The 19,631-nt window shown below is 38.5% G+C and overlaps 1 protein-coding gene across 1 annotated transcript in view; it reads left to right on the top strand.

Moving 5' to 3' along the window:
* Window positions 1–19,579, top strand: part of LOC124631461 — a 65,025-nt gene extending 45,446 nt beyond the window's left edge. The window contains exons 8-11 of the mRNA XM_047165860.1: window positions 13,183–13,320; window positions 17,383–17,533; window positions 17,723–17,884; window positions 17,970–19,579. Coding sequence (XP_047021816.1) covers window positions 13,183–13,320; window positions 17,383–17,533; window positions 17,723–17,884; window positions 17,970–19,253 — 1,735 coding nt within the window. The 3' untranslated portion in view covers window positions 19,254–19,579. The remainder of the gene's footprint in view (window positions 1–13,182; window positions 13,321–17,382; window positions 17,534–17,722; window positions 17,885–17,969) is intronic.
* Window positions 19,580–19,631: the final 52 nt, after the last annotated feature.

Below are 19,631 nucleotides of genomic sequence, written 5' to 3' on the forward strand. Positions count from 1 at the left end.
TGATACTCATATGTGCGCGCCATTTTGTTTTTTTGCATTTAGTAATTTCCTCGATGAGGTGGGATGAAAAGTTACGTGTTGCACTCGAGAAGCAACTTTGCACTCTTGTATAACAAATAACTATTGTAGGTTATAAATCAGTTGAATCCATTTCAGTAGATCATTAACGGACCAAAGTCAAAGTCAAAGTCAAATCATTTATTTCATTTAGGCCTTTACAAGCACTTATGAACGTCAAAATTATAACTAAGTTTGATTCTAGTTGCCCATTCCAAAAGTAGCTTCCTATGGAGAAGAACGGGCAAGAAACTCCATGGTTACTCTTTTTAAAAATAATATAGTATTACAGTTTGTATGTATTGATACATACAGTAAAAGCATGTGAAGATCATGTAGAATCGCAAAGACAAATGAGGATAAAGTGACAATTAAAATGCTACATGGTGTTCACATTTACAAATTGGTTTATATTTTGGTACAAAGTTACAAACAAATTTTAATAATCAAAAGATGAATACAATTTTATTTGCTGGTGTAGTTTTAATTTGTTAATTAATTAGATATTGTCAGTATGTCCTATGGAGCAGGACCAGCATGTTTCCAAGCATTTTTATCTTGAATGTAATCTTCTAATTTATAATATGCTTGCTTACAAAGTGTGGCTTTTATATGAGTTTTAAACCGCAAGTCATTCAATTCCAGAATGTTGTCTGGTATTTTATTATAACATTTGACACAATATCCCATGAAAGATGTATGTACTTTAGATAATCTAAACTGCGGGATAGCTAACTTATTTTTATTTCTAGTGTTATAATTATGTCTATCACATATTTTATCAAACAAATGTAAGTTTTTTCTAACATACATGATATTTTCATAAATAAATTGGCAAGGTACGGTCATGATATTAATTTTTTTAAACAGTTCCCTAAGAGATTCACGACCACGTAAGTTGTACATAGCTCTGACCGCTCGCTTTTGTAAGATAAATATGCATTCAATGTCAGCAGCTCGTCCCCACAGCAGAATGCCGTACGACATGATGCTGTGGAAGTAACTAAAATATACCAGTCTAGCTGTTTCTACGTCCGCTAGCTGCCTCATCTTTCTAATAGCATAGGCGGCCGAGCTAAGACGACCCGCAAGAGATGTTATGTGGGGTCCCCATTGTAGTTTTTTGTCAAGAGTGATTCCCAGGAAAACTGTCTGATTTATAAATTCTAGTTTTTGACTATTGAGTATTATGTCACATTCACTACTTTTTACATTTGGCAATGAAAATCGAATGCATTTTGTTTTTTTTTTTTTTTTTTTTTTTTTTTTTTTTTTCTTTTTTCTTTTTTCTTTTTTTTTCTTTTCTTTTTTTTTTTTTTTTTTTTTTTTTTCTCTTTTTTTTTCTCTTTTTTTTTTTTTCTTTTTTTTTCTTTTCTCTTTTTTTTTTCTTTTTTTTTTTTTTTTTTTTTTTTTTTTTTTTTTTTCCTCGACCGGGCTGATGTTGTTGTAACTATGCTTATTTAGGTAATGTTTTGCAGGTATTTCTCCTGGTAATTAATTCCGGAGTAAGTTGCATGTATCAGCGATGCTCGTAACTCATATTAGTTGTAGAAAGCTCGGGAACCTTTTTGTTTGTTATCTCATTGCCATATCGCGTGCGCACGCGCCCCAGTTGACATTATATTGTCGGTAGGAACGCGATCGCAGAACCCGAGCCTACTTTTCCTACATTATCCGCTATCAACTTTTTCAGTTAGAAAATTGTGTTGTGATAAGTGCTGGTAAATGACAACAAAAGGAGACAAAATACTGTTATTGAATTTAAGTAGTCGTCATACTCGTCATCAATCATTTATATGGTAGTATCTATTTAGTTTTCTTTATACGCCTTTAAAGGTATTGCTTCTGCGGATTTTCTCGTAGTTCTATAGCTGTACACACTCAATCTTCACATGCCAATACAAACGACGGCGACGTACCTATGTGGAGTTTCAAAACACATCATTTTACTATCAATATTTACCTAAACGTCATCACGGACATCATGGACTGCCTCGTTGGTCTAGTGGTCGCAAGCGCGGCTGCTGTGCTCGAGGTCTCGGGTTCTAATCCCGGGTCGGGCCGAAATCACTTAGTGGGTTTTCTTGAACTTTCACAAAGCAGCCCGTAGTCTGGAAGTTGGTGATTGATTCACCCGTGCATCGGAGAGCACGTAAATGTCGGTCCTGCGCCTGATCTCTCTCCGGTCGTTTCGGATTGCCGTCCCATCGGGCTATGAGAGTGAAGGAATAGGGAGTGCACCTGTGTCTGCGCAAATGCTCGTGCACTATAATAAATGTCCTATGCAGCTGGCTGATCTCTGATCTTAAATGAGAACAGCCGCCGTGGCCGAAATCGGCCGTGGACGCCATTAATGTCATCACATTAAAAGTAGTTTTGTAGTTCATATTTGAAGAGTGATTTTACTTGTACAAAACTTTCTGCCGCTAACGATGGGAACTTGTATACAAATGAGTGGATGATCAGGTTTTTGCTTGTCTATTGAAAGCTGACAGATTCGCGGCCGTCACTCATCCGATCAGGCGCGTGTAAATTGTGTCGCACGACACCCGACGTGGCGAGTGATCGGAAACACTGCCAGAACAAGGGTTTAGTTATTGACTATTTGTAGTATACATAAAGTGGAACTTGTGTAAAGCAGTTTCAGTGTCTTTAGAACCTGTGAAATCTTGCAGTAATATTGTTTATGTGGACTTGTTAGTCTTTCAACTGAATAAGCTTCTGAGTTTATCTTTGTGAAGATACAACTTGTGGTATTGAATTTAATCTCAAAATCTTCATCCATGAGAATTTAACCAGGAGTTCTGTGTAAATCTCGAAAAAATCTTAATGTTACGAGTCTTAAAATAGGAAAGCAAACACGCATTAAGTTAATTTATTTCGAGAAACAGTGAAGTAATTGCATTTACACTCACACAGAGATAGGATCTATTCAAATTAACTAGAGACGCACATTGCGTTTCCTGCGTTTCCACACTAAATGGAAAACTGGCCATCAGATGAGTGTTACGATCATTACGCCATCCATTGTTCGGCGGGGCGTGGCGCGACGAAATACTTTCTATAGTTAGTGTTCGATGTAGCACAATCGGTGGGAACTATCGCCGAATGTGGCCGTCAATAGGGAAAGTTCTGGACGTTGATTCAGTTATTTGCTGCGAGCCATTATAGAGGTGGACGCGTGCGAACTTGTGAAGTTAAGAGGTGATACAATTTGCTGGACGATGAGAGGTGGGCGGGTACAGTAGGTAACTTGTAGATTTCTTATCTCGATGATATATGATGATGATGATGTTTAGAGGGTCCATTTATATCTAGACCGGATATGATATCCAAAAAGCATGTGACTTGGTACAGATTGTTAAGATGATAGCAAGGCATATTGCAAATTATAACTGAACCGTATAAAATACTTCCCTACATAAAACTGAATCAACAATCTCTCGCAGACTATAAATTATGGAGCCGAACAGGCGAATCTAATCGCATTGCCTACAACAATTACTATCAAGAGACTACACAACTTTATGAACACAATAATACACGCTTATCCTGGAATTGCACAAAACCGCCTGCGCAACCTAATCCTACATGTTTATCTATAAGTTATCAAGGCTTTGTTCAGACAAACACATTACCATAAAACAATTAGCCGACAAATAGCTGGGACTCAACACCTCCCACAGTATGCCGACAGCCGGCTGTACTCGACTGAGTACAGTCTACAATACAGTGTACTCGATTGAGTACAGTCTACAGTGCGGTGTACTCGAGTGGGTACAGTGCTTTACTCCCACGAGCGGCGACCACAAACAATGCCCCATTAGAGTACAGTCATACGTGAAATATTATTGGTATTGGTTTCCCACGACGCGGTGCAGCGGTAGCAATACTTGCGGTTGTGGTGTTGACTTCAATCCTCTGCGAATGGGGAAACTGTAATTGGGTTACGATAGAAGACTTGGAATACGAAACCGAAGTAGTTAGTCAATATAAAAACTTTGTTCATAAAGCAATATGATCGAATCCCATGGTCTAGCTCTGATATTTCAGCTTTCAGATGGCAACCTTTGCCATAAAGCGTCGCTTATACCGTTACGATTAAACCTCTATAATGCCGCTTTATTAAAACAACAGAGTTAACACAAAGTAGCTTGGAAAGAGCTTTCAAAACCTTAACAACACCTACATCTACATATTATAAAGCATCGTAAATCAAGTTATTCTTGTAAGGAGCCCAGGCGTGACAGTGTGATGTTCCCACGACCAGTGATTACCCGCGGCGCGGCTCACTGCGGTCAGCGTCGCCCTGTCCTGATCACCGAGACACTGACCTACATACTGCTTCGCTTTATCTTACAAGCGTAGGTTTTTTATATTACCCATCCTAGATGATATTACGGTATTGATGTGCATATTAACAGATATCTGAAGATGTGTACCGGAATCAAATACAATCGGTTTATCACGTTTTTTCGAAATCAAGAATAAAAAGCAACAAATGTTACTCACTAATACATAGTACATACCTACATTATGATAAGCTTTCAAAACTATAGATACAAAATTGTTCAATAATTATGAAACTACGATGCACAGTTGCACTTTAGCAAACAAGTTGCACTTTAGCAAACAAGGCAGTACAACTCAATACATAAACACTCGTGTCATCAAGCTTACTTCCCGCATGATAAATTAATCTTGATGAAAAGTGTCGTTTCATTCAATAACTTATGTACGGTCAGCAAGAACCTTGTTCCTTAGATTAATAATAAATAACCGAGCAATAAACCATGGCGAGACGTTTCTGCTCACTATTTAATATGGCAGACACGTAACTATGGCGCAGCTTCCTTCTACAGGGCGACGAGTTTTTACTTAAAATCAATTTAATATTGAGCGAAATGGACCGTAGAAATCTGAGATTTATTTGTACTGCCAATAAGAGTTTCGAATAAAAACTAGAGTATGAACTACCATTATTAATTAAAAGAAATTATAAATGAAAATATAGTCCAATTATGAAATACTGGAGAGCTATGAAGACTTTTTTTCGATGGTGTCAGCGTGGTGTCAGGTGATGGTGTAGCTTGAACAAAAGCTCACCAACTTAGAACGAACGTATGAAAGTGGGTATAATTGAATCTAATACAACACCGTACGCAATGAATTTGGAATTTAAAATGAATTTAAAAGTTAAATTAACTAAGATAGTACTCGTAAATGTTCATTGCTTGCTACTGTATCGGAAGCTAAACTTTCCAATACCATGAAGTGCCACTATAGGAAATACGTTAATACGCTGCCCAGTTTAATTACTCAATCGTGTCTGTGCATGGGCGATAAAATGCCACTTTTGCGTTGTGGCTGTCAGACCAGTTGATTTATGTTCATCGGTAGGTAAATTGTTTCATCGTTTGAAGTAGTCGTTTTTAAGTTTATTTGATAGCATCATGTTGAGTTTTATCGATTATTAAATTACTCGTATCATTTATTGTCCAATAAATTCTAGTGTAGAGTTTTCTACAGTAAGCTCAATCATTCATTTTGCATTTAAGTGAGTTCGTGAAGTAAAACGGTCTGTCCATCAAACCAGACGATCCCTAAGTACACGCCATTTTCTCAGCAGTTGCAAACCTTCGCAAACACTGGAAAGGTCTGCATTTAATAACATATAATTTAGGATACTTGAAATTACGCAAATTGCCGAGTGTTCGTCTTAAAGCGGCAAATTAGGCACCCTAATATGTTTCCTGGAAGTTAGTGGAACTGTTACTATAAATGCAGTCTGGATGAAATTCTTGGTAAAAGGAGCGGGGCTGAGACTGATCAACTTAATTGGCAGAACAGTTAACTAGTTAAAATGATAGTAGAAATGCTTGAAGTGTGTAAGCCCCATACTGAAGGAGAGCTCATGCTCATATAAAAGCTACTCTGATGCCATCACGCCGTCTCGTCGCATTACCCGCTATGTACTGCATGTAACTGACTTGGAATAAACCGCACTTACTCAAAGGTGCATAATGAGAGCTTTTAGCCATGATGAATGCATCATCCCGACCGTGTCAGGTACCGTTTGATGAACTCACACACACACACAGACACACATATATGCAGAAAGCGCGTAAATCTCCTCCGGGATAAAAAGTGCGCGCGCGGCTAATTGGTTCACACCTTTGTCACACATGACGGTGTATGAGTTTATAGTTTCCGCGAATGTCGGGACATATGCTAACTGTCTGCTAATGTGCTAGACGCTAGACGACAATACTGCCCCTGTTATTCATGTAAAACTGGCTTTTTTCCTTCAATCTCTCACAATGCTTCCAGTGTGAGTTGTCGGGTGTCAGACTAATCATAGTCGTTAGTCTATTCGATTTATGACTTAACAACGTGGTACCTAAACTTAATCAACAAAAATCTTAATCAATTTAACCACAGACAAAAACAAATGATGTATTGTCACAGTAAAACAAACGAACTCTCTATTTCAACGAAAGCGTTACAACATTACTGGCAGACAATATGTAATCTTGAGATTACCGGGTGTAGTATGTAATCGCAATTATAATACATAATGACTTTATCAAATTCCCAGTCTTCTTAAACGAAAGTAAATACCACAATGCCTAATAACGCCCAAAGATCTTACCTTATCTTGTAAGAAATCGCCGGAGCACGATGACTTAATGAAAACCGCATAATACAACAAAGGCATTTACTTCATCATATATCATGCATAACAAGCTTTATTTAACATAATATAATTTAACATTACTTGTGATTTCTCTCGTGGGAATATTCACAATAGTGTACGAAATTTCGACTGATTTATGAGTGTGAACATTAATTTTTGTGAAAGTGTTCGCAGCTAGCGAGGCTGGAAGAATTAGGTGTCGTATGCGGTCATTGGAGGACTGATTTGAACATTGGAATGTACTTTAATATAATCAGTATCTAATGATGATAAAGTGGCTTCGGAAACATTAAAAACCAAGAAGTCTTAACATCTGTATTCAGCACTCCTAATTCTAATTCCATATTATTATAATCTCCGGACTAATTCATAAGAAGGCCACACGTCTAACACTTCGTTACCATCAGTTGAAGAACTAGTAATTATAGACTCGCTAATTAATGTACAACCCGTTTAAACGCAGTCAAGGAATCAGGTTGACCTTGCTAGACAGATGCAAACGAACACAAAGGAAAACAATGCAACTCGTATTGTTTGTGTGAAGTTATGCGCCAGTTGTAAGGAAGACTGCATGACGATCATGTATCTGACTGGTTGTAAGAGTATACTATGATGTATGCAAATATGTTAAGAATATGCATTTTGTATAGCTTGCACCAGTAACCCAACTCAAGTTTTAATCAGCTATGTTCAATATACCATTAGCAGATACACCATGAACTCTTGTGCTGGATTAAAGAAGAAGAGTGCGATAACAGGTCAGACTTAAAATAGCAATGAGATGGTCAGAAGACTCTTAATTCGCTAATTCACTTCTACATTAAATAGCATACTAAATACTCAAAGAAAAATATTAAAAATATGAATATGAATTACAAATAAATAATTTTCATTGACATGTTATCCACTTTCATACGCATTAGGTACGTACCTCGTTAGCAAATGTAAGCAATCTGTTGAAAGCGATGTGACAAACCAAACCGCAGTTATCTGCAAGGTGCGGGTACATAATAGCTGTAATTTAACTTTAAATACGAGATAGTTATCATGAGAGCGGTCTAATTCGATAAACTGTGGGACATAGATAGTGGTCGCCGTGCGTGTGCACCGCTCGGCGACCACTCCTAATGCGGTAATGATGGCCGGCGCCCACGCAAACTGATTGTTAGTTTGTAATCATTTCGGTGCACGATAATACTATAATATGAAGGGGATTATTTGAACAATGAGGTTTTTCTTTTGAAGATGGCACGAAAAATTCAAATAAGAAGTTGTCACATAAATAAAATGGAGAAAGAAAGCAACATTTATTTGTACAAAACATATGTGCTACGTAAAAATTGTTAATACTTAGTTCAAGCTATATTCAATGGTTTCTGCTTATGTATTATCAAGCCTTCATGATTTTTTTCATTTTTGCATAAATACCGGAAACTTTGTCGACATGAAATTAGAGAAATCTTTCACTTTGACGTTATGGGAACAAATAAATTAACGACACATGCTTGTCCCACACAATGGAACATAAAAAGTGTGTTTTAAATGAAGACATTTACTTTTATTAGTGATTAACATGGTTCATCACAGGTCATCAAATCGCGAGGTATTTAGACGAGTAATTTCGCTCAACGTGGGAATGGTCTCAGCCACTATTTCCAGATGCCGCCGAAAACGAAGTCATTAAGAATGTATTAAGAGCTACAGGTCTGAATGTGTCGTCAGAATAATAACTATGCTGTTCATAATACATAACATTACGCCATTATTCGACAATGCATACTTACATTTTAGTGCTTTTCTTTTTGCTTAAGTATCATATTCTTTCATTACAAAATTCTTATTACGGCGATCACTTAAATTTCATTTTAGTATTAAAGATACTTAGTATCTCTACTTTAATTAGATGTGAAGATACTAACTATAATTACTAACTATAAGATTTCTTCAAAATACGCTTTGCATTCAACCATTTTAAACTGGCAAGAATGGCGATTGTCCCACCAGCCTACCCATAATCTATCAGGAGGCTCATCCTTCACATAATCCTCATCTTCAAAGTATCCAGTATATGTATCAAACAGTAGTGAGCGCGTGTCAGACTCACATTTGCCCGCGTGTCAGCGTCGTGCGGCGCGCGGCGGGCGGCATGCGCTGGCGCCGCTGTTTTACGCAGTTTCTACTATTAGTAAAACTGAACCGCTAGCAAGGATAAATAGAAGATACCCTTTATGAATATAAATTATGAGGAGTAGCTTAAGCTTCATCTTATAGAAGGTGGAAAACTATAAAATATGCTTATTGCTCTGTCTGTACGGAAAAGAGTATTTTTCCAGTAAGATGAATCACATAAAGTGATGATAAATATATATTCTAAAGTGTGAAGTAAAGCTGAAGCCAATTAAGGATCTTATTTCAAGCGAAGAGCTCCGGTCATAAAATTCTCACTTTCTATTCAAATCAGTTGAAAATAACTGCGTCGTAGTCGCTCGTGTTATAGCGAAGTTTATGTGATGTGATGTGTTATAGCGACAAACTGCGTGCTGGACGGCGGACTCTCGGTGATGGACGTCCGTACGATGAATTTTATTAGAGGTTTTAATTAGTTAACACATAATTTTTAGTACCTAGGGTGAACTATCTAGTAAGTGTGTACTTATTAAAGTCTCAGCGTGCGATTTGCTCAAGGTTTAGGCAGGACAGAAATACTTGAATGCATAGATTAGGTAACTCGTATAAAGCTTCCTGCTACATTACCGTCAAACCTGAAAGATAAAAAGTAAGTGTGTCTTTGTCTTGACTTTACGGCAGCTCTAAAGAAAGGCTAGTAAAAGAAGAGGAATAAAGATTTCAATTGATATAGGCAAATTATTTTGGAGCTTTATAACTCATATATTTTTTAAGCTTTTGATCAGGGGAGTTTTCTTTTTATAAGTATAACAGTTCAGAAGTAGAAGTCCAGAGAATTATTACTCACAAATAGATAAATGCGTTACAATTTTTATGAGCATAGGTAAGATTCTTGGAATTCCTTAAGAAGCTGGAACATGTTCTATAATAAATCGGTTTCCTTAGGAGTCGCTCACGTGCTGCTAGATAACGGCCGATATATATTTTATTTATTCGCACCGTACATGGCGCGCAATCTTACGCTCCGCGGTTCTCGAAGGATTGATTGCTATCGCCTTTTATATTGCTTTCTATACGATATATTGGAGCAGGGGATATGAAACTACTGAGGAGCTACTGACTAGAAGTACAGAATTACTAAGTTTGGATGAAGGTTCTCCACAACCAGAGGCAAAAGGAAAAGGTATGGGGAGTTAGACAGTATGTGATTGAGCTAAGATTTAATAACTGCAGTAATCTAACGTCAATCATACACATACATACATGTGAACTTTGGTTCCTAAGTTTTAGAAGTTTTTAAGTGGGTTCCTCGAGGAATCACTAATCTACGTCAAATGATCGAGACCACTTTTATTTAATAAATTTTGCTCGATACATAAATAAAGTCGAGACATTCAATTTGGTGCACTTAAATATTCTTATCTGCTTTGAATCTGAGTCAGAGTGAAATAGTTCGACGATATAGTCAGGAACCATTGGTATCACAACAGGGCTCGAATATTTTAATATTAATGTGAAGTGTTTATGATTACTATGCAACTCTGCGCCAAACTGCGACGTTTAGTGCTCTTTAGGGCTCTGCGAATAATACGACTGCGGATGATTAAGTGTCTATACTCATTCACAATAGAAAACTACTGTATATCCCCTTGATTTACGAAATACATGTCATATAAATATTGTGGAGAGGTGTTAATGTATCAGATGCACATCTGAGAAATAGTTGAAAAGGGAATATGATAATACATAATGTGGCTATCCTTGATTAAATGCTTTGCCGAGCCTTCCATAGACACAATGTACCGTAAAAGCCTAATTTTAAGAACCATTAAAATATCGGAATGTTTCAATAACTATTAAAAGAGCGGCGCCTTTAAACACGCACATTTACAGTTTATCATTAGAACGACATGATTATTCTGTCTCCATTGTACAGAACCACTTACAGGTACAGGAGCGAACTAGACAAAACCAGAGTTATAGAGTTATTGCAGGACTGTTAAGTACCTCTCCAATTCTGAACATGAATCGTTTTCGTAACGTAATTGACAAACAATTACATTTTATGGCTTTGCATTTGCATTTCATTATTTACCTCATAACTATAGGTGCTTAATTGTACCTACTTACAATAGAATTAAAAAGAAGGTATGTATGTTTGTGCGCGACTATCTCACGTTTAGCTGAACCGATTTTGACGCGGTTTTCACCACAATATCTGTCACACTTAGGAGAATGTTTTATGTACCAAAGTATATTTGTATACATTTGAAGACGGTTTTATTTTTGTTTGTAGGTAAATTTTACTTTTCAAATATGGAAATTGTGGCTTACAAAAATATCATGTAACAGCATATTATTTGCGTTTCGTTTCCAACCCTCATTGTTACGAGCAATCGGTTTAATATAACGAAGTGACCACAATTTTCTCCCAGTGACAGTGGTATAATGATAGATGATATTGCGACACAAATCAAAATCATTTCATCATCATCATCAATCAATCTCAATATTACAAAACAATAGATAATGCAAACTTGTTATTTGTGTGTTTTCTGTTATTTTGCGTCCTCTGGAGAAATCTTCTGATGGTTTTACTTCAGCATTAAATAACTGATAAATTACGCTAAATGTGTTGTTCTGTTACCGAATATGAATTATGGTTAGGATATCTCTTTTTTATTTTCTAAAGCTTAAACTAAACTTTTCCCATGTTATACGAATCAAAATAAGATTTGAATCTCCATATTAAACTATAGTGTCTGGTCTCAGTAAAGTAACATCGCGCCACCCCGAGCCCGGCCATGACTCCGGGTCATTACATGAATAAAATGTAGGTACAAACAGGTACGTACACACGTATAAAACATTCATTGCACTTGCACCTCGCTCTATGTAAACTCTGTCGTACAGTCGAGCGCGAAATTCAGTAGAGGTCGTTTTGTAAGTACCTAATGAAACTTGAACATTATTAGTGTCATGATGTTTTCAGGCTTAGATGAAGTGAACAAGTGTGGTTGAAATTGAATATTTAGTTAGTTTGTCACTGTAAGTCTGAAAAAAAAATCTGGCTTCAAAATCATCAGAGTCATAATAACTTACCAGTTGCCTTAATGCCCGAACCCAATTTTTACCCGAAATCAGCCATTTACGTCAAAGTCCAGGGGCATCCAATGAATTCGACACATACCTGCTACATGCTATTAAATCTGCAAAACGTAAAATCTATCACTTTCGATTTTCGAAATAATAAGGCCTCTTTATATATCATTTATTTAGTAGCAACCATCACTGTGGCAATTAATTGCGCTTAAAAAAAAAGCTCAAGAGCTTATTGAATTTTTTCGCACAAAGTATTGTCACTTGTCTAGTGGCCTGTATCTCGGGCAGGGGCCGACGGTCTAGAACGTTCGACATGTTAGCTTTTTTACAACCAGTCCGACCGGGAATTTTATGGGTTTCATATTTCACATCCACGCTAGATCCCAGTGGGTGTAAGCGACTTTCGAGAATAGGTACTTACAATGTAAAGGAACATTTTAAATAGTTGGTAATTTGCAGTTTCATCCAAGTCTGGGATCATGTATATGAAGTGGTTGGGTAAATGTATAGGTACCTATAAAATTGAGAAATGTTTAATTCGCTGTACGTTGTAATTGACTGGCTGAATTGATTTTGGCGACATTCAAACATCCTAATGATTCAAGTCATGTTTAATCAGTACCTAAAAACTGCAAAATGTGATTATGCCATTTCTGGAAGCTGTAATAGAAAACTACACGACATCTTACTTTCCTAAAAGAAATTAATAAGTAGTTCAACTTTTAACCGATCACATAAACACGCAATTTAAAATACATATTAGATTGACGAAACAATAGTGATATTCTTTACATTTCTCCATAACAATAATGTTCACAAAAACACTGAACAACGTGAAAATGTATTCGAACAAGATTTCTATCTCATTATGTGTCGATCTTATATTATTAGTTAAGTTTTTGTCGCCACTTCGCGCTGAATCGGTGAAATATATCTCGCAATTAATTTTTTTGTCAATCAGTTGATATTGTTATTTCCATGCGGATCTTGGAAGCGCACAAAAACTTCTGGATATTGCATGAACACCCAAAATCAAGTGGTTAATGCCGAAATGGTGAATTGCGTTCTATACAGAAGCACTCTTGTCTGTCATTTTGTACAGGGTTTATCATCAAAGCAAGAAGTTTCAGGTCTGTTGAGATAATTTTTCTGTCTCATTCATAAGTTTTCCAAAATATAAGTGAATGTATTTCCCACAGCGCGGTGCGGGAGTGCGGCGGCTGCGCAGCGCTGGTGACGGCGGAGGTGCGCGAGGGCACTTGGGGCGCCGCCCCCCGGGGCGCCGGCATGCTCGTCGAGTGGCCCGGGGACAACGCAGCGCTCAAACCCGGAGACAGGTTCGTACAGGAACTTTACAAAATCCTACTGTATTACTGAAATAGGACTTGTAAGCCTAAAGCCTAATACTGTAAAAAGTCCTTCTCAGGCAACCATGGTGACTAACACATAAAAGGGCATATAAAACATCACATTTACGATAAAACATTGAACTCGCAGAAATAACATAACATCCATTCACATAACACCAAAATCGCATAAACACCTTTACGATGCAATCTCCGCGCTCTGCACAACACTTTATGGCGCGCAATAACTACGCAAATGCGCTTGGGCATCTGCGTGTGCGCAGCGTGCGGGTCAGCGGCCCACAATCACGAGGATCGCGATGCTATCTGTGCCCATAGATGGGCAGCGATGAGCCTCGGACTGTGGGCAAACAGTGTCGAAGTCATTTACATTAGCGCATGGAATTTCTCGGCACTCCTGATGGCCACACACCGCGCCAAATAGCTGCTCCGCTCGCTAGATATGCCATCTTCGAGATCTTTTATCGCTTTATTTTGTTTCCATTTGAATATTTGAATGAAATCCATAATTTTACATGTTTCCAAAAGAACGCGAAGCGGAGAAGATCGTTAACAATCCTTTTATAAGTTGTGGTAAAGTATGCAATAGGGTGCAACAAAATAAAAGATGCTGCAAAAGTATGCATCAAACCAACTTTTGAAAGGTACTCAAACTGATTTCAAACATCATTAGGTATAATTTGGAGGAACTGTTTCTCTCTTCTGTTGATAAGATCTTTTTTGCTCATATTCTATGAGCTTCATATTACATAAGCTAGGGCCGCTTTTTAAAATTGTAAAATTAAATACAGTAGCGCAAAACATAACCTGTGACTTATGACACATAAAGCATGTACACACAGCCGAGGAAGCCGCGCCCGCGCCGTTCAGGCCATCAATACACGTCCGCTTAGAATGTCCACAGATAACATTGCCGCCTCTCAGAGAATGTGCAAAATATTCTACAGCTTCACCAAGTTCACCACTATTGGCATCTATTTACTGTCGGCGCATCTTTGTTACAAGTTAGATATTCGAAGTGCTTCTGAGTGGGAACTTCGATGTTAGTGCAGCTGCAAAGATGAGATAGAAGTTAGATGTTTTGTCGTATCCTTGTAAATAGAGAAAAGGGTGCAAAACTATTTAACATAAACCATCTCTCATTATGAACTGAAATCAATTAGATTTAGGTACATACCCCAATTAGTAGGTACGCAAGCATCAGAAGCGTTCCAATCAACATACATTTTTAAACTTTGTAACATTCCTCACTACGCTATTGTGCGCAGTAGAGAGAAACGTTTCTAAGAAAGCCAAGTTGTAAGCAAAGTGGACTTAGTTTCGAGGAACGTTTTAATGATGGTAAAGTCTCAGTAATAGGCGTATAGCCAGTTCTTATAAAAGTAAAAAACTTGGAATCTTTGAATGACTTATCGATCTAATCGCAGATCCGTGAATAGTTACTATCTCTCTACGTGTGGTGGTTGCTAGTACCTACTATACTAATCGGTCTTAAGATTAGCTGTTAAGTAGGTACTAACTAGTTTATTAGAAATTAGAATGGTACATTATCTGGCATAATACACGTAGTAAAATGGGAGATTATATGTTAACACTTGTTTTATTCACAATTTTTAATTGTTTTATTTGTAACAATTTTATTGTTCATATTTTATAATGAGAATTTTCTCTCGATTGCACTTACCTGCAATTGGTATTCCGAAAAGCTTTGATCTGGGGCCCGATTCTCCTAATTTTACTTAAGCGCCATACGATTCACGTTCGACTCGATTCGACTGAGATCCAATCCCCCGACTCAATTACGATTGAAGCGTATGTGGCAGTCCGCTATTTTTTCTTTGAAATAAACGTTTTTAACCTTTTCTGTCATTCAATAATGAATCGTTTTGTCTGCAAATGATTTAGGATTGCAAAATGTTTGAACAGCAAACTACCGTATATACCAAAATCACCAAAATAGCAGACCAATCGCACACCAATCAAATGTCAATCGAATACGATTGGTCTTTTATTAGTAGCAGAATGCCCTATATGGTTAAAACTGCTATTGCGATCATATTGCGATTCGATTTCTATTCGATTTTGACATTATTAACTTAGGAGAATCGGGCCCCTGATCTCAAACGCAGTCTTGAAAGAATGCTTGCAACCACTAGACCAGTGGTTCTTAACCTTTTTGGCATGAGGGACCACTTTACCAAAAGTTTGTCTTACCGGGGACCACCCCATTGGTTTGCCTAAATTGAGGGTTCTTTGATAAAGAATACAAGCACACTTTATAATTAGCACTCATTTCTTTATTATTTAGCTAAAAACAAAAATTTACAGATTTTAATGTAATGCGATTTTTGTGATAAACAATAAATGTGATGTTTAAACAATATGCAGTTAGTTTCGAAAAGAGCGAGCGAAGCGAGCGCGAAATTTTTTTCGGACTCAAACCAAAAATTTGTTTGTTGACAAATGCAAATTTAAGGGCACATAGATTCTGAAAACGCGAGCGAAGCGAGCGCGAAATTTTAATTATTTTTTAAGACTCAAAGCCAAAATTATTTAAAATGTAGCCCAAACATATTTTTTTTCTGTTAGACAAGTAAGATGGATACTTATATACGTCCATTCGAAAACCCCTGTTCGCATAGATCAGTCGTTAAAAATAAAGTTAGACAACGTATAGCAACGTCGCGAAGCAATGCTTCGCGAACCACTTGGAATGCCTCCAGGAACCACCAGTGGTCCGCGGACCACCGGTTAAGAACCACTGCACTAGACCAACAGTGCAGCTATGCCTAATCAGTCTAGTTTTATTTCTCACCGTCTAACAAGATTTTGAATCCTAGGAAAACCCTCAGCTCCGCCCGGGGGCAATAACAATAAATATTTATACATGAGAATTGCTCTGACGTGACGTATAAGGACTCGAACGATTAATTGTACACGATTTATCGATCGTAACGACCGTCCACTCTTGCGCATTTGTCAATCGGACATAACTCTCATACGTGCTATCATAGATCTTAATAATGTTTGGCTTAGAGGCTTTTGTGGCGGCTGCATATTGATAGATATCTTGTAGGGGACAATTATTCAGGAGCATTTGATATTTATGTTAAAGAGCAATGCTTGCATTGGAAGATTAGATATCAACACAGCGCTTATACTACCCTTTTGTAGGTACTCCCTTATATACCACACCTGTCTACTTCCCCTGTACCTAAGCCTACTGCCATATGTATTACCCACTCCTATTTACATCCTTACTTTACCTACTCAATATAAGTTTTAATATAAGTAGATACCTCCTTATTATGTATACTAGGCCTATGAACTCCGCTTTGTTGTTAATTTTACATATCTGCGAATAGAACACCTCGTAACGAATAAAAATTCCACATGCTTCTTTTAAGCAATTTGATGTGCCAGAACAGATCTCTTAACAAGGTGGTCTACAAGGTGGTACAATCAAAAAATATTAACGTACATCTAATAATGTAATAGACCAATTCTACCATCACAAAAACTCACGTACATACCGTACCGTTACACACGAAATACTGAAGCATTAAAATACTTACTAGTAGTAATAATACTCATTAATGCAGGGAAATTGTAGATAGTTATCTATACTAATATTATAAAGAGGAAAACTTTGATTGTTTGTTTGGTTGTAATGGATAAACTCAAAAACTACTGGACCGATTTTAAATATTCTTTCACCATTAGAAAGCTAAATTATCTGCGAGTAACATAGGCTATATTTTATCCCGGTGCGGGCAGTAGCTCCCACGGGACGCGGGTGAAATCGCGTGAAAATGGCTAGTCTATGTATAAAAGTAATCAATTAAAAACAATCAAATGTGCAAATTCGGTACACGACACGCTACCGGGTGCCGAGAACATAGTTTACAGTTACACTACGAAAGTAGTTTTCATGGAAACAGTAATGTGCGTGTTTTTAACACGGTGATGACATTCATTTTAAGCAATTTGCAATACTTTTTTTTAATAAATTCTATACTGTCCCGTCTACAGATTAGTAGAAGTGAATGGCACGTCAGTACTAGCGTGCCGCAGCCAGGAGGAACTGCAACGCGCCACCAGCGCCGCCAACCCCGCGCGGCTCGTACTCTTGCGCAGCACCGGCCAAGCGCCTGCGCCGCACCAACCCAACGGCTTCACGCAGGTTCGTATGAACATTAAATATTATGGCAATGTCTGTATGTATTGGTCCAATACCCAGCCACCGCCACCGTTCAATTTCATCTTAAAAAATATATACAAGCATTCAAAACACATCACTGAGTTCTTTGAGATCATTGGGTTACTATTCTTATCCAGAAGAATTAATACAAGTCGATGTTGACTGTTTTAGAACGAAGCGGCATCATTACGAGCAGAGCTGGGCGCCCTGAGGACCGCCGCTGACGACGCAGAGAAGGCGAAGGAGAGCCTCCGCTCCGACAACACGCGCCTCACGCACCGCATCTCCTACCTCGAAGAGCAAGTCGCTGAACTGCTCAGCAGGCATACGCAGGTAAATAACCATTTTGTTACTACGCATGTAGTTAAAACCTATTTAAATAATTGCAAGATTGACGTTTCCTTTCCTTTCATTCCAGCTACAACCAGTAAGCAGTAACGACAGCTGCATAACAGTGAACAAGACGAAGAAAAACGTGACCAACATCAACATCACGACGGAACCGCAGCAGAAGCCCAGCCCCAAGTCTGAAGTCCAAGTGTTCCAGAAGGGACCAGACATCACGGCTATCGTGGCCAAGCTGCCAGGATTAGATGGTGTTGAGAACAACCTCCCAATGATACGGCCGCGGTCTAATGCTTCGGGAGCATCGTCCAGAGCTGCTGTGTCACCCAGAGCCTCCCCACCACTTAACCACAGATCCCATAGCTCTCACAGCTTGGAGCATAAAGCCGAACGGATGCGTCACTCCCTCTCCCATCACTGCATTCACGGAGCCATCGACTACAGCGCCGAGACCGACGCAGCGATACGCATGATCGAGAGGAACCAAAGACACATAGAGAAGCAACGGATGAAGAACGAGAGGCTCAACAGATCCAAATGTGAAGACTACTTCAGATCCGACAGCGATTTGGACATGCGAGACACGCACTCTACCGCTAGTGCTGACCCCAGACATTACGAGATAAAAAAAGCGGCCGACAGAATAGAAGAAAGTATCAAGAAGACCAACTGGGCGGAGAGGAAAACTCTTTCAATCATAGAACAGCTAAAGCGGTCACAACGGCTGAGAAAAATGAAGAAAAACGACAGTGCAGAAGATATTCAGCTGGAATCTGAGAGACATTACATGTACCACAGAATAGACGGCAAAGTGTTGGAGAACGCCCACAAGTCCAGCAGACGAACTTCCAAACTGCACTCCCGAAGTGCCAAGTCTTCAGAATTTGAATCAGAATCAGATTTTCCAAATGGAGACATGTATAGTAGCTCCCCTAGGATAGACTATGGTTCTGAAACTTGTTCACGCATGAGTCATTACAAGAAGAATGAAGACAGAAAAGAAAGTGACACAAAGTCACGTCCAACGCCTCCTCGGAAACCTTTAAGATTGTCGCTGCACAAGGCACGGAGTGCGCACTCTTTGATGAACGGAAGCGAGTCAGAGACGCCCAGTAGACCGGCGTCGGAGGCGAAGCACACCGACACAGAGTGCAGTAAGCGGCCGGTCAAGAGAACACACGCGGCCGACAAGTGGGCGCGGGAGAGGATCCGCGACGCCGGCCGCGCCACTCCGCGCCCCACCAGGAAGCATCTCAACGGGCTCAGCGCGTGCGACGCGCCCGCCGCCGACGACCTGTACCCCGAGAATACGCACATGCCTCTCAGGATTAACGGCAGGACCGGCAAGTGGTGCTAACACTCGACAGAGACCAGCCTGGTAGGCTAAAAATATACTAAAGAGCAGTAACGAGGCTGAAAATAAAACCCCATTCGATTGATCGAATTAAGATATCTGCAATATTTTTTGAAATCCTATTTAAACCTAAAAATACAAAATTGTGGTATTGAATTGCCACAAAAGTAGAAAGCATTGTTATAACAGTGTACAGAGTAATGATAGAGAATAATGTAAATAGACCGTATGTAAGCACCCACCGCGCAATACTCACCTAATGTTACGTATTTATTTAAGACATTCTGTAGGTTACGATGTGTAAATGACAATAAATATATTATGCCTTTCTCTTGTATACTTATTTATAGAAACCTATTTCACTTCCTATGGCGGCGAGAA

This window comes from Helicoverpa zea, chromosome 6 (assembly GCF_022581195.2).
Source record: "Helicoverpa zea isolate HzStark_Cry1AcR chromosome 6, ilHelZeax1.1, whole genome shotgun sequence".
NCBI classification, from domain to species: domain Eukaryota; kingdom Metazoa; phylum Arthropoda; class Insecta; order Lepidoptera; family Noctuidae; genus Helicoverpa; species Helicoverpa zea.